The following is a 15,588-nucleotide window of genomic DNA, read 5'->3' as shown; positions in this document are numbered from 1 at the left end:
TATTGCTTTTACTGACGTTTGTAAAACCTAAAAACCTCCCATAAATATTACCACGTAATGCCTATCGAACAACAATTGATAGTTGTGAATGACATGATAATCAGAAGTTTCATCTACTTCTAGCGAAAAGCAAATGGTTTTCAGAATCTCAGATTCAATAACGTTATTCAAAATGTAACTAATTGATTATATTAGTTCATTCTGTACTGTTTTAGACACGCCGCTAAATATCTTTGAATCAGAAAAAAAATGGAAAATTTCAAATCGTATTTCTTAAACAATTTTATTAGTTCTCTATAATAATTACTTTGATTTGAGTTCCTGACAACTTAAATAAATTATAATATCAATGAAACGACGTAAAACGGCGTGATTATTTTTTACAATTTCTGCCGATGCTTCCAAATGAAACATCGGCAGATTTAAATGTGCCGTACCTGCCGCTTAATGCCCACCGAGGGAAATATGCGTTTGGTTGCTCTTCGACTCGTATTTCGTTGAGTTTTACGTGTAAATCGTCAAGCTCGAGATGAGATGGGGTCGGCTTGTCGAAAACAGTCAGATGAATGGCTCGGATCATTCGTTTTTTGAAAAGTCTCTTATGCGCAGGGATCACTTAACGCTCGGATTGGGCGAATCCTTTTAAAAACCATGAATAAAATTCAGTCTGTATTATCTAACAGATTTTTTTTATTTCACAGATACAAATGACATCAACTCTGATTAAATTAAATATTAAAAAAAATCTATATCTATAAAAATGTGTGGGTCGGCACTGCCGACCCTGACCGGTCGCCACTGTTTAACAGATCTTTAATCTATATTTTGTTTACAGGTCATCGCATATAGTAAGAACAGAAAGCATGCGGAACCTGATCAAACTATTTGGAAGTCTAGAACCTGGATCTTTGCCACCGAATATCATCCGAGGCCTTTGTAAAGGATTTGTCCTAGCAGGAGTAGCCTTAGATACGAGAAACGATAGCATACACAATGCCATGAACGAATACTATGACTTAATTTTAACACCTCTACAACAAAGGTTCAAAGCTGTTTGGGGACAGGAGAACTTTACTAGAATATACCAAGAGGAAAGAATACAAAAGATTGTTATAGACTTACTAGAGGCATTTATAGGAATCGCTAAAGGTTCCTTGATGCCTAGTTCGACTACTTTATTTCATTTTTTAGCCCCAATACTAAGCGAATTACCGGCTCTGATTACCGTTTATCATAATTATCAAGTAATTGTGCAGCTCGTTTTAGAGCTGTTTGGACAATGCGCAAAATACATGTTGTGTTACCTTACCCCTTTCGATAGTAAAAGATTATACGAAAGTTCTTTAGCGACTGTACAGGCGTACGCGAAGTGCAATCAAGGAAGATTCACGACCGAAACATTCGCCGAAGAAAGCAGCTTCCAAGATCTCGCTCTTATTTTAGATCTGCTCACTTTTATTCTCTCCAAAGACTGCGTTGACTTATGCACTGAGACTGATAACGAAGAAATCTCTGTGGTGGCTTCTGATGTGTCACTTTTCGGCTTAAACTTCATTATGCCTCTGATGACTAGAGATTTACTCAACTACCCGAGCCTTTGTGCTCAATACTATAGACTGTTGGTGCTTATTAACGATATATACCCCGAAAAAATATGCAATTTACCGCCTGAACTCCTGAATACCTTATTAAGATCCATAGAGTTGGGCCTGACTAATTTCGGTTCAGATATAGTCCAGGCTTCCCTGGATTTCATCCAGGCCATGGCAACGTATATATGTACAAAAAAATTGGTGCAACAACCGTACGCCCAAGCCATCAGACCTTTCTTGAAATTAGTAATAGACTTAACTTTATCTCATCAAATCAATAATGACACGGTATGTTCGGCTAGTACGTGTATATACGCCCTTATGTGCTGCTTCCAAGACGATTACAAAATGTTGGTGCAGAGTTTGATTCAAACGCAGTCAGATCCTACGACGGCAGATCGATTGACAGCAGCTTTTAACAATTTGGTACTGAATGTAGACATGAGCGGTAATCGATTGCCTAAACTGAAATTTAGAGATAATTTTGATAAGTTTTTAGCAAACGTTCATGGATTTTTGTTGGTTAAGTAACATTAATCTACTAGTGTATGTTGTTTTATATAGATAATGTAAAATAAAACTATTTTTTCACGAAAATGTTGAGATGATAGGTTTATATTTATTTAACATATTTGAGATAGCGTCATTAAAGTATATGATATACAGCAAAACATTCACTGGATAAACTACATTCGAATTACAATACAGGGTGATTGATTAGTGGGGTAAAGCTCAATAGATCCGCTATAGTAATATATAGCAATAAAAGTTAATAACAAAAATTGTAGCCAACTTTAAGCTTCACATTTTAAAATTAATTAGAATGTTACAGGGTGTTCGATAACATCGTGGCAGACCAAACTTATGTTTTTTTAAATGGAACACCCTATAATTTATCTTATATTCGAAATCTTCTTACCTTCCCCATTACAAAAATATAAAGGTCTGTTATACCGGGTATTTACAAAGTTATAGCCAATTTTCTATGAAAATCGTAACAAGTTCAGCTCCCTGTATAAATAAAAATAAGTACAGCAGCAATGGTTTATTGATTCCATATTTTTTTATTTATTGTCAAAATTTTTAAAAATGATTGACATTGCTAATTTTCTTTATATCGAATACAGGGTGAGTCCAAACGCAAGTAAATTATTTTCTCAGTAATTTTAAAGGGAACACCCTGTATTTTATATCACTATTGAAAAGTACCATTACCGTACTTTAATTCTTAGACAACATTCCCTATGTCTAAATTTATTAGTTTTAAAATATTTTCATTTTTCAATGGACCAGTAGCGTGGCTACCCAGATCACCAAAATTTAATAACCTGGACTGATTTTTTTGGGGTTACGTTAAGAATGAAGGTTATAAAATGTCTCCAACAACAAGGGATGAGATGAAAAATGAAATACAAAGTGTATTTCGAAGTGTTAATTTACAAATGCTTCGTAGTGTAAGTAGCTCATTCACTCAACTCATTTTGAACACCTTATGTAATTAAATATATAAAATATTTTACTAAAAGTAGCTTTTAATTTTTTCAAAAATGTTGTATTTTGTGTTCATGTTTTTTTTGAAAAAATTTTTTACTGATAAATTATTTTTCGTTTTTTATTTGTTACATTGTTACATTTACATACAAAACTAGTTTTTAATTGTTCTCAGAAAATGTTGTATTTTGTGTTTGTGTTTTTTTGTAAAATGTATTACCAATAAATTATGTTTCTTTCTTTATTTATTACATTTACATACAAAAGTAGTTTTTAATTGTTTCAAAAATGTTGTATGTTGTGGTTGTGTTTTTTTTTCGGAAAATTTATTACTAATAAATTATTTTTCTTTTTTTATTTGCTACATTGTTACATTGATTACCGGATTGATAATCAGTAATCTTAAATTATTAGTTTTAAAAAATTCAGTCATGGCTTACTTAAAATTTGGAAAGATTTAGACCCCTAATTAATAATTTGCTCTGAAAATTTAAAATATCTCAAAAAGTAGTAAATTTATACATAGGGAATATTATACAAAAATTAAAGTACGGTAACGGCAATTTTCGATAGTGACATAAAATACAGTGTGTTCCATTTAAAGTTACTGAGAAAATAATGTACTTGCGTTTTCACTCACTCTGTATTCGATATACAGAAAATTAGCAATATCAACCATTCTTAAAAATTTTCATAATCAACAAAAAAATAAGGCGCCAATAAACCATTGCTATTGTGCTTATTTTTATTTATACAGGGAGCTGAACTTGTTACGGTTTTCATAAGGTTTGTTCCAACCCGATACAAAACCGTTCTTGAATCGTTACGCGCATGCGCAATAATGAATAATTATGCGCAGTAACTTATTTTTTGTTACTGCGCATACGTTCAAGAACGGTTTTGTATCGAGTTGGAACAAACCTATAGAAAATTGGTTATAACTCTGTAAATACCCCGTATAACATAACAGACTTTTATATTTTTGTAATGGGGAAGTTAAGAAGATTTTGAGTATAAGATAAAATATAGGGTGTTCCATTTAAAAAAAAAAACAAGTTTGGTCTGCCAGGATGTTATCGAATACCCTGTAACATTCTAATTAATTTTAAAATATGCAGCTCAAAGTTGGCTACAGTTTTTGTTATTAACTTTTATTGCTATCTATTACTATAGCGGATCTATTGAGCCCCCCTAATTAATCATCCTGTATAGTTATGTTACTCTTATTTGACAAAAGGACAATTTTACTGCCCTGTCTCAGTATATGTACCAGCAAAAAATATATCTTTGCAACAGAAATTTAATTATCGTCAATAAATAATATGAAAAATTTTTGAAGCGAGCTTTTATAGTGACATGTATTAATTTTTCTCTATAGTAAGATGTCACGACACGTGAAATAGATGAAGGATTTAATTTTCTTAACAAGGGGAGTCCGTTATACAAATGTAAACATTTAATTTAATTATAAAACAAAACTATATATTTCTGCTATTTTTCTGCCTTTTATTTATACCACGTTAGTGAGAGATATTTCATACTTTTTCTTAGAGTACTGGATTATAATAATTAAATAGTGGTTGATATTCACCAAAATAATCAATTTTGCTGTCTTTATTATAGCCTTTGTATTGAATTATGTCAACGTCTGTGTGAGGTTGCCAATTTGTATCGTAAGTTTCAAACATTTTAAATGATGTACAACTTTTTCACAATGTGAAACAGAAATTTAAAGCAAATTTTAAAACTCAAGAGAGCGAGAGAGAACTGTAAACCACAAATATGTATACAAAAGTAGACAAAATATTTTAATAAATTAGTGTTTATCTATTTACCTCTAAAAGTTACCCCTCTCTCCCAACTATTTTCTAATTTGATAATTTTACCAAGGCACATTAATGTATATTCTTTTTATTATATATAATTATTACAAATATGATCATAATGTGAAAGTAGTACTTTATTTAAAAGTATGTTCCTAGATTTTTGTGAATATCCGTTTTTCTTATTTCCCGCATAGTGATAGAAGTCATTTGTTTTTTTATTTAGGTCTGTCAAAAATATAACTGTATTCATTTACTTAAAAATTTATTTATTTTTATAGGCTTTAATTTGTTTTAGACGTGCTTGCCATTTTTCTGCATTGATTTGTTGAACCCTCTATTTATACATTTCAACTATTCTAAGGCTGTGCTCTCCAATAAACGCCGTATGCCGCGTACAGCGTTACGTCAAACATCGCATACAGCGTTTGTCGGTTGCCGGCAACTGACATAATCACTACGGAACGTTAGGTTATGGTCATCAATGAACGCCGTAGGCTGCGTACAGCGTCAGGCTGTGGTCTCGAATAAACGCCGTACAACGTTACGTCACATGTCGTATACAGCGTTTTTCGGCCGCCGGCATTTTTATCGCCTACATCACATATTGACCTGTTATTTTTGACCAATTCAATTAACAAATCACCTTTTTCTCTTTTATGGATTACTCGACTCATATCGCAAGGTTAAAATGCATACTAGCAACTGTTGTACTAAAATGCAAAACATTTGAAGCCCCGTGCAGCAGTTAGATTCTACGTTCGACGTACAGTAACAACCGCTAGTACATTCTTTCACGGTTTTTGCTGTAAATTTTAAAGAACCGCTTGGACTGACATGAAATTTGGCATACGCATAGCTAACATGTCAAAGAAAAAAAGTGATATGGTGTCAATGTGTGCTTTTGTCCATCTCGGGGGCAAAAAAATATATGTCCAAGATAAGTCCCGAAATGGATAAACTGATTAATTTAAGGCAACTTTTGTTCTATAGAGGTTTTTCAGCAAATCATTACTTTTCGAGTTATGTATTTGCAAGTGAATATGTTCATTTTTCAACAAAATATCCACGTTTTTAGACGGTTTTTCGCAAATAACTCAAAACGTAAGCATTTTGTCGAAAAAAAAATACTTAGTAAAACTATAGCCTATAAAAAAGTGAAAAAACGGTGTATATATTAGGTCTAGGTATATACCTAGCAAAAGCAGAGTTATAGCTAATGAAAAATAGGTTCATATTCGAAAAATTCCAAATAGAATAATTCAACGGGAAATATCCAAATAATGAAGCATTCTTGGGGAAAACACTTTACAACTTTTTTAAAGTGTTTAAAAAAAGCTTTATTTCTGTTTTTATAAAAAAAATTCTGGCATCAAATGTAAGCAAGTTACGCTCAAAATATATTTGGTCCCTTTGGTTTTGGCAAAAAAAAATCGGGAAGATCACCCCCAGTTAGCAACTTAAATGAAATTAATCGTTACCACTTCACAAGTTACTTTACTTACAGTAGGAAAAATGAAAGAATACCCATTAACGAACATATAAAACACGCTGTGTTTTCCTGTCACCGTGTCAGACAAAAAATTGGCCAGCGCAAGTACATGTAATAATTATTGTTACATGTACTTGCACTGGACAATTTTCTTTGTGACACGGTGACAGGAAAATACAGCGTGTTTTATATGTTCGTTCATGGGTATTCTTTCATTTTTCCGACTGTATGTTGTGTTTATATTATCTGTAAGTTGCATCCAATCAAAGTGATTAAACACTTTAAAAAAGTTAAAATGAGTTTTTCCCAAAAAAGTGCTTCGTTTTTGAAGATATTCTTCTTTAGCGGCGAATCGATTGAGGGTAAAATTTGATTGATCCGCGCGCATGCGCACACCGACAGTATGGTATTAGTTGTTATACGGGCTCTGATTGGGTGTTGAAATTTTGAAATGATCTGTCAATATTGTTCAATATGGAGGTTATCGGTAAACAAAAATATTGTATAATATTAGTTTTTATTGATGTGTGGACAGAAATAAAATCAAATTTATAATTATAGTGACTTTTTAAATAGTTTTGAAAAGCCGCAGGTACGTAATTCTAAATGTTTCAGTTGGAAATACCTAATAGTTTCAATATCTATCTATTTGGAAAATGTAAACAAAATAATGTAGTTACCTATTAGTAGGCAATCCTTTAATTTACATAATCTGATTACGAACAAACTTTCTACAAATCTTCATCTCATATATCGTTTTCTTACTCTATATTTTGTTGTATTTTATTTTGACAAAAATCAAACTAATAATTTTATTAAATTCATATAAATTTATGGTGTAAACGTTTAGTTTGTGTATATTCCCACATGACGTATACGAGAGTTTGGTGCAGTTTGAAATGGCGTCAACTTTCGTACGGCGCGGTAGACGTGAAGTGGGTTCAAGCCCCAAGCAAGTTATTATTTTTTTTATAAATTTATTAGAATTTATGATTTTATGATATGAGCGTGGGCACGCTCCTAATCAAATTATCAACATTTTGTTGTGGTAGGTTGCTCCATCCTTTAAAAGCAGCTTGTACGAGCCGTGCGGTGTGGATTATCCCGTCGAGCTCTAATTTTTCTTTTAAGCATATCCCACAAATACTCTATAGGATTAAGCGCGGGTGAGCAAGCAGGCCACTGCAAGCAAGGGATACCTTCTGCTTCAATGATGCCTGTAGTCACTATAATGGTATGTAGAGGTCCATTATCATGCAATAAAATTAAAGTTTCTCCTGTTGCGCCTCTCCAGAGCCTGACAGATTATCAACATACCTGTGAGCAGTTAAAGTTGATTGGATGAAAATTAAAGGAGTTTTTTACGGATCACAATTCCTCTCCAGAACATTACACTTCCCCTTGTATATTTGTGAACAGATCTGACAGTTTTCGTTCTTGCTTGTTTTCCTCGACCTCTAACTACACGATTTCGTGGGTCATCTGATTTTCCATCTGATTACAATAAATTCTGACTGTTTTTGAAAATAGCACATTTTGTCAATTCCCAATGTTCCAGTTTTGGTGGTGAAGACACCAATTTAGGCGATCAATCTTGTGCTGCCTGGATAACTCGGGAACCCATAACTGTCACCTGCTGTATACTTCTTGGTACGAACTCTTCTTCTTATCCTTTCAACTGAAACAGTTACACATGTAGCTTCCAAAAGCTGCCTTTGGAGCTGCAGGTGAGAAATGGTTGGGTGCCTTCCAGCTGATTCGACAATTAAACGATCGTGGAGAGCCGTTATTACTTTTAGCGACTTTCCCTTGCTTTATTTTTGAGCTTTCCTAGTTCCTGTTACGTAGCATATGTTTTGGACAGAACGCCCTGTATTACGCCTAGCTCTGCAGCTATGTCCCTCTGAGAACATTACTTGCTCCACAAGACCAATAATCTTTCCCCGTTGTAAGTTTTATAACCCCACATGAGGCATATTTTAGTTTTTGGACGCAAAAGTTAGTTTATTTATTTTCGTTCAACTTGTAACTCGAGCAAATAATCTATACCGTACCGGGCTGTACTATCCGATTGTCTTTTATATTAAATATATAAATAAATTTTGTTTATTTTCAATAAAAACCTTTAATCTTCGCAACAATAACAAGTTTTTTCAAAATAAATAAATATTACTTTGAAATACATGGTGATTCCATATAAGTTTGGGTGTGTGTAATAAATAATGGATATCTATTGGATGTCGAACGCAGTGTCTATCTGCTATGAGCGACTTCAAATGTTGGAAACAACGTTTTTAGTTATTTTCGAGTATTTCAACATACGGCTGGTACAGGTTAACCTAGCGAAATGCGTAAAGCTAAATAGTAGGTAAAAAGAACAAGACGAGGTGCTTATCAACAGGTTGAAATATCGCACTTGACTGATAACGAAAACGATCGGAATGTTGTTGCCGGCGATCGACAAACGCTCCGCCCAACCTACGGCATTTATTGGTGACCACAGCTGACTCTGAACGCGACCTACGGTGTTTATTGATAATCATGGCCTATGTTTTGTATTGACTACGTGAAGTTGCCGGTGACTGACAAAGGCTGTGTAAATGACGCTGTACGTAACCTACGGCATTTATTGGAGACCACAGCCTAAATCATACAGACGCGACGAATAGCGTGACGCGATATGCAGTGTACGGCGTCTCTAGAGGAGACCATCGCCTGTGAAGACGCGTACGGTAGTTTCATGCTGCATTCGGCGTACAATTATTGTATATTATTATAAGAGACCGAAACTATTATTATTTATTGTATTAAGCATACAGACGCGACGTATACCTACTGGAGATCACCTCCTAACGTAACAGATGGGGCTATGAAACTAGTTTGCACGTAAACCCTGAATTATGGACTATTTTTGATATATTTACAGTGTTTTTAATTGATATTTTTGTTTCAATCGAAACATGCATGTTCTACAGCAATTAATGTTGCTATTTATAAATCAACTAATAATCGTGTTGACTAAAAAATGTAGTGAAATCAAAAAGGCGTTTGGGAAGTGATATTCCGTTTACATTCCCTTTTGGAAGAAATGTGCGTTGATTTAACAATTATTATTTTGCATTTACTGTAATTTTGCAAAAGCCAGGAATCTCTTTATTTTTATTTTTCATATATTTTTATTACTCACAGAGGAATATTTTTTGTATTAGAAATTAACAAACTACATTCGATCAGTCGAGCCAATCAATTTATTTTGGTTGTAATTTACTTACATATACTGTAATGACGTCTCAAGTTATCATTGTTTCATCGCTAGTATATTTTAATTTAGGTCATAAATTTTTTGCGTTTTTTTTTTTTTGTAGATATAATATCATTTTTATAGTTTTTATATATTGATAAACGTGTTATATAAAATTCAAAATAAAAGTATCATTACTACAAAAACTATATTTTTATTTTCCAAAGGTTCCAGTTGTCAGAACTGTATAAGGTAGGTGGCGACTACCTAGGTGACTCACATCCACGCGCTCATCAAAGACATATGGAAAAAGAGGAAATACCCGACGACTTGAAGAAAAGTATAATATGCCCGATCTATAAAAAAGGAGACAAACTCCAGTGCAAAAACTACCGTGGAATCTCTCTACTATGTACAGCATATAAAGTCCTCACGCATATTATGTGGAGAGCGGCTCCAACCACTAGCAGAAAATATTATTGGAGACTATCAGACGGGCTTCCGACGGGGAAGATCGACACTGGATCAAATATTTACAGTCAAACAGATCTTGAGCAAATCATGGGAACACGATATTGCTGTTCACAACGTGTTTGTAGACTTCAAACAGGCATACGCCTCAGTCAAAAGGAACAAACTATTCTATATATTGGCAATACAACACAAGCTAATAAAACTCATTAAAGCCACAATGGATGAAACTCAGGCATGTGTACGAATACAAAACCACCGGACAGACTTTTTCAAAATTTCGCAGGGACTAAAGCAGGGAGATGGGCTGGCCCCAACATTGTTTAACCTGGCACTGCAGTATGCGGTTAGGCAAATGCAAACTGGACGAGGAAACCTACTGACCAACCGAACGGTTCAACTGGCCGCTTATACCGATGATATTAATATTATGAGTAGAACATCAACAGGAAACATACGCAGAGTTAAAAACACAAACAAAAATGCTAGGTCTGGAAATTAACACAGAAAAAACAAAAATAATGACTCGGACGAGAAGAAATATAGTCCACAAAACATTATACATGAAGATGACATTGAAACGATTGGAAAGTTTACATACCTGGGAGTAGAAATGTATGCCGACGGATCAGAAGACGGAGAAATACAGAAGAGAATAACGCAGGCAAACAGAGCTTATTTTGCCCTCTCCTATATATTTCGGTCTAAAAGTGTCCACCGAAATACAAAGATGAGAATCTATAAAACTTTAATTCGACCAATAACATGCTATGGCAGTGAAGCCTGGGTCCTGAAAGAAATATTCAAAAACAAACTCAAAACATTCGAAAGGAAAGTACTGAGGAGAATGCTAGGACTTGTGAGGGAAAACGAAATCTTAAGAAGTCGATACAACAACGAACTTTATCAACTTCATAAGGAAGCACCCCTGTCAGACTTCATTAGAATACAAAGATTGCAATGGGCCGGACATGTGATAAGATTGGGAGAGGATAGGCTACCAAAAAGAGCACTGAATGCTAAAATGCAGGGAAAGAGATCGGTTGGAAAGCCAAGAAAACGCTGGGAAGACACAGTAAACAGCGACGCACAAGCCATTTTAGGAGTCCGTGTATGGAGAAGAGCAGCCACAGACAAGCAAGGGTGGAGGCAAAAAATAAAGGAGGCCAAGGCTCAATTTGGGCTGTAGTGCCGTAGAAGAAGAAGAAGGTTCCAGTTGTAATAATTTTGATTATGGTTATGAATTTTGAGGATTAGAACTTGAATAATTTTGCGAAGTATGACAAGTAAAGATAAACATGTTTTTTATTAACATATGGCTTGTTTTCTTAAGCCCTTTACATCTGGATGGATTATATCAACATTGGCTCTATAATACAACTCCTGGTGGGTTTTGGCCTGTTCTAGAATTAGCTTCCATTCCCTTCTATCCTTCGCCTTGGTTTTCCAATTTCGTACTCTTAACACTCGTAGGTCGTCTTCCACCTGGTCCTTAAATCGTGCTCTGGGCCTGCCATCTTTTCCTCACTCCATCCAGTTTTTGGTTATAAACATGTTTTGATGGACCTACCAGTACTAGATTCACTGTAAAGGGGGTTCAACTGGATGGATAATTAAAGTAAATCGTGGAGGGGCTCTTCATGTCTAGTCGCTAATTCTGTGATTTAAGAGCGCAATCAAGGACAGCTCAACTAATCAAGCGACACCTAGAATTCATTAGCCTTCCTTCTCCCGGAATGCATTGCTCTACTAACCGCAGAAAAAGACTAGCCACTCTGCAGCACTACTGAATGGAGCCACAAAGTGGCTTAGGCAGGCGATTTTGTAGCGCCAATGATTTTGTAATGGACGCCACTAGCAGCGAGGATCGGCTAGCCGCTGTCACTCGTCTGGAATGGCACGTTTAATTTACATAAGAAGCTACTTTGTGGCGCCACAGAGTAGCGCTGCAGAGTGGTTGGTCTGTTTCTGCGGTTAGTTTGTTCCATAGCTTCTCGTCGAACTAGAATCGAGCAGGAACAAATAAAGCAGTCGTTGTAAACTCGACAAGCACCGAAAAAGGCTCAGAGCGCAGCAAAGAAGCATTCACAGGCCCAAAACCTTTTGTTGGCCTAGCAAAAAACAGCCAAAAGAACAATATCCGAGTTGTTGGAATGGATGAAATGTAACTACTGGTATGAACAAACCTGACCATCCAGCCTCAAAAGTCCGCTGCTGAACATAGGCCTCCTCCCCCCGTTTCCAACCCCATCTATCCTGCGCCGCTCTCATCCAGTTTTTAATTAGGTTTCTTAAGTCGTCAGTCCATCTTGTAGGCGGTCGACCAACACTTCTCTTGGCCTCCATTCTAATAACCTCTTTGTCCATCGCCCATCTGTCATTCTGGCTATGTTTCCTGCCCATCTCCACTTCAACCTGGCTATCCTTTCGATGACGTCAGTCACCTTTGTTCTTCTGATTTCTTCGTTTTGTTATGGTCTTTGTCTCGCAGAGTTATTCCTAACATTGACCGCTCCATTCTTCTCTGCGTGACTCTTAGTTTGGTAGCCGAGGCTTTAGTTAAGGTAAGTGTTTCTGATCCGTAAGTCAAGACTGGGAGGAGCCATTGATTAAATACCTTTCTCTTTAGGCATGTGAGCAACTCACTTTTAAAAGTTTCTCTCAGTTTTCCAAATGCTGCCCACCCAAGACCGATTCTTCTCTTCAGTTCATGAGTATGGTTATCCCTGCCAATCGTAATTTCATGTCCCAGGTATTTATATCTATCTGAGTTCTATTTCTTTCCCACCAATACTGATGTTCTGGTTGGGTACCAAATTTATCATTATTTTTGTTTTCGAAATGTTTATATTTAAACCTAAATTTTCTGTAGCCACGAGTTCGTATACCATCTCTCTTGCCATACCTAAATCCTCAGCTACTATGACTATTATCATCGGCGAAACGTAAGTTGTTTAGGTATTCTCCATCTGTTTTTATTCCCTTTGTCATCCAATTAAAACTCTTGAAAGCATGTTCTAAGACCGTATTAAAATGTTCTGAAGCATTTTCTTGTGGCATTTTTGTAATTAACTAGTTTTGATGGGAAATAAGTCACAATTTTACTAAAAAATGATTTTATTAACGTTTCGACGTCTAAATCGGATGCCGTTGTTAAAATACTAGAAATATTAAAAAGTTAGGTGGCATTGGGTCTCCTTGTCTAACACCCGTTTTATCTTTATGCGATTACTGTTAGTATGCAATTTGACAGTGGTTGTTGTCTGTAAGTATATTTTGTATACCGTGAAGTGAGGCTACTTTGTGACACTTTTTTAGGTTTTGTGATGATATTCGCGGAGTGCAAGTACTTGGAAGGGGAAACGAGAAACGACCCTGCGCGAGTCGCGGAGAAATATTGCAACTATCTTAAATAATTCATATTGTCAATTGAAATTGTCAAATTGACGTATATTTCATACCTTCTGTCAATGAAGCAGAAAAATTATATATTGCTCCACAATAATGATATGATATGCAATTATTATATAAAGGTAAATTTAATTAATTTTATTTTGCTTGCAGTACTGCATTTTAATAACTAATTTTATTTACTACATACAATTGTTGACGTTTTCATAACATAACCTGAATCTTATTTTTTCTTCTTATTATTTTTTTGGACTATGGCCTTGACAATTATCCAGTAACCAGGACTAATATAATTGGCCAATATAATTAAAAGTGCGAATTTTAGTATAGAGCGTAGAAATAGGGGTCGCTTTACCGAACTTGCACGGTCCCAATAGTACATACACTTTCGGTTTATTATAATTTTAAAAATATCACCTGAAACCTCAATCTTTCCTCTCAGTGAAAACTAGAATGCGCTATATGTTATATAAATCAAGAAAATGTCAAAAAAAGTTGTCACAAAGTGGCCATGGGTGGGGGTTTCTTTGTGACACTTAAGTTTTTCTGCGATATTTATATGGAATTCTAACTGTGACACAAAGAATCACCCGTACATTTTTTACAGACATTTTAATGTTAAATGGACATATTGTGTTAAAATATAAATTTACTTTGGTAGAAATGTCTTCTTCAAAAGTCAAAGTTTTCACGCCAACCTAAAATCACCTGTTTTGATGATGATCAAATCAGCTGTGGCATGACGAGCGAAGTTGCACTAGGAACTTTGGTTATGGTTCCCTAGATAGTGCACATAGTCTACTATTGAAATAAAACATTTTTATTCCAGCATTTCTAATGGCTCGGCCAAGTTAATAAGTTTAACTTTAGAGGCCACTGTCACAAAGTAACCACATGTGTCACAAAGTAGCCTCACTTTACGGTACCTATAATCTAGCCTGCATTCTTTAAGCGCCTGTAATATTTTGCTAAGCTCAACTGTGTCCAAGGCTTTGTGAAAATCGATAAAAACCAGAACTAGAGGTTTATTGTATTCCACTACTTTCAACTACTACAACAGACATTAATATATTGAACAAACAAATAATCACCACAATACAACAGGCTCAAACTAAATATTGTCCAACAAACCAAAAAGATGAAAAGCTAAGTCAACCTACTAAAACCCTTTTAGAACTAAGACGACAGATGAAAGGAGATAACAGTTCCAGCAAAGAAGTGCTAAATCGAATAAATAAGACGATCACACAGGCAATAGGAAAAGACATAAGAAACTACAATGTAGAAAAAACAAAACAATGAAATATTAACAATAGTCGAAAAGTTCTACAAATCAAGAAAAAAAGATGACAATACGCAACCTCCAATTACAGTAAAAACTGGGGTATTAAATCAAGGATCAAATTTAATGCCCGATATAACAAAATCAGAAATCAAAGAGGCTCTGAAGAAAACAAACCAGACTAAAACATTTAAATACTTTTATACATGAACTTTCTAACAAGAAATCCAAAGATCAACAAAAAATAAATAAGAATAATCTGCGAATTATCATAGTTTTCCTAAGAGGTTTTATTTGACTTCCATTTGTCCCTTGGAAATTAGAAAGAGGATGGTAAACGCATTTTCAATATTTAGGTTGCTCACCTCCGATTTCGTTGAACCTACATCGATTTGCATGAAAACTGGTGAGTGGTTAGAAGATATATCAAGGAACAAAGGTGACATGGTGCCAACTTGCGCTTTTACCCTGGGGGTGAAAATTATTTTATTAAAAATAACCCCACAATTCGATAGAGGGACTAACTCTAAGCAAAAGTTGTTATATAAAGTTATTGAAATAAATCAAAATTTTTTGAGTTATTAACGATTAAAGATTTTAATTTTTCTTGAGAAAAATACATGTTTTTAAGCGATTTTTTTTATAAATAACTCAAAAACTAATAAGTTTTTACAAAAAAGTTATTATTACCAAAATTGAAGCTAATAAAAAATGAAATAAATTCCTTACCAGAAAAACCTTATGTTAACTAAAAGTGAATTATAGGTAATTGAATGTATATTTCT

At 34.7% G+C, this 15,588-nt stretch overlaps 1 protein-coding gene across 1 annotated transcript in view; it reads left to right on the top strand.

Moving 5' to 3' along the window:
• LOC114326902 (exportin-4-like) overlaps positions 1-9,845 on the top strand; it is a 48,969-nt gene extending 39,124 nt beyond the window's left edge. The window contains exon 10 of the mRNA XM_028275360.2: positions 836-9,845. Within this exon, the coding sequence (XP_028131161.2) occupies positions 836-2,123 (1,288 nt within the window). The 3' untranslated portion in view covers positions 2,124-9,845. The remainder of the gene's footprint in view (positions 1-835) is intronic.
• The last annotated feature ends 5,743 nt before the right edge of the window (positions 9,846-15,588 follow it).

Source organism: Diabrotica virgifera, chromosome 5 (genome assembly GCF_917563875.1).
Source record: "Diabrotica virgifera virgifera chromosome 5, PGI_DIABVI_V3a".
Classification (NCBI taxonomy): domain Eukaryota; kingdom Metazoa; phylum Arthropoda; class Insecta; order Coleoptera; family Chrysomelidae; genus Diabrotica; species Diabrotica virgifera.
The sequence above is the reverse complement of the archived record's forward strand: the minus strand, read 5'-3'. Positions and strand labels throughout refer to the sequence as shown.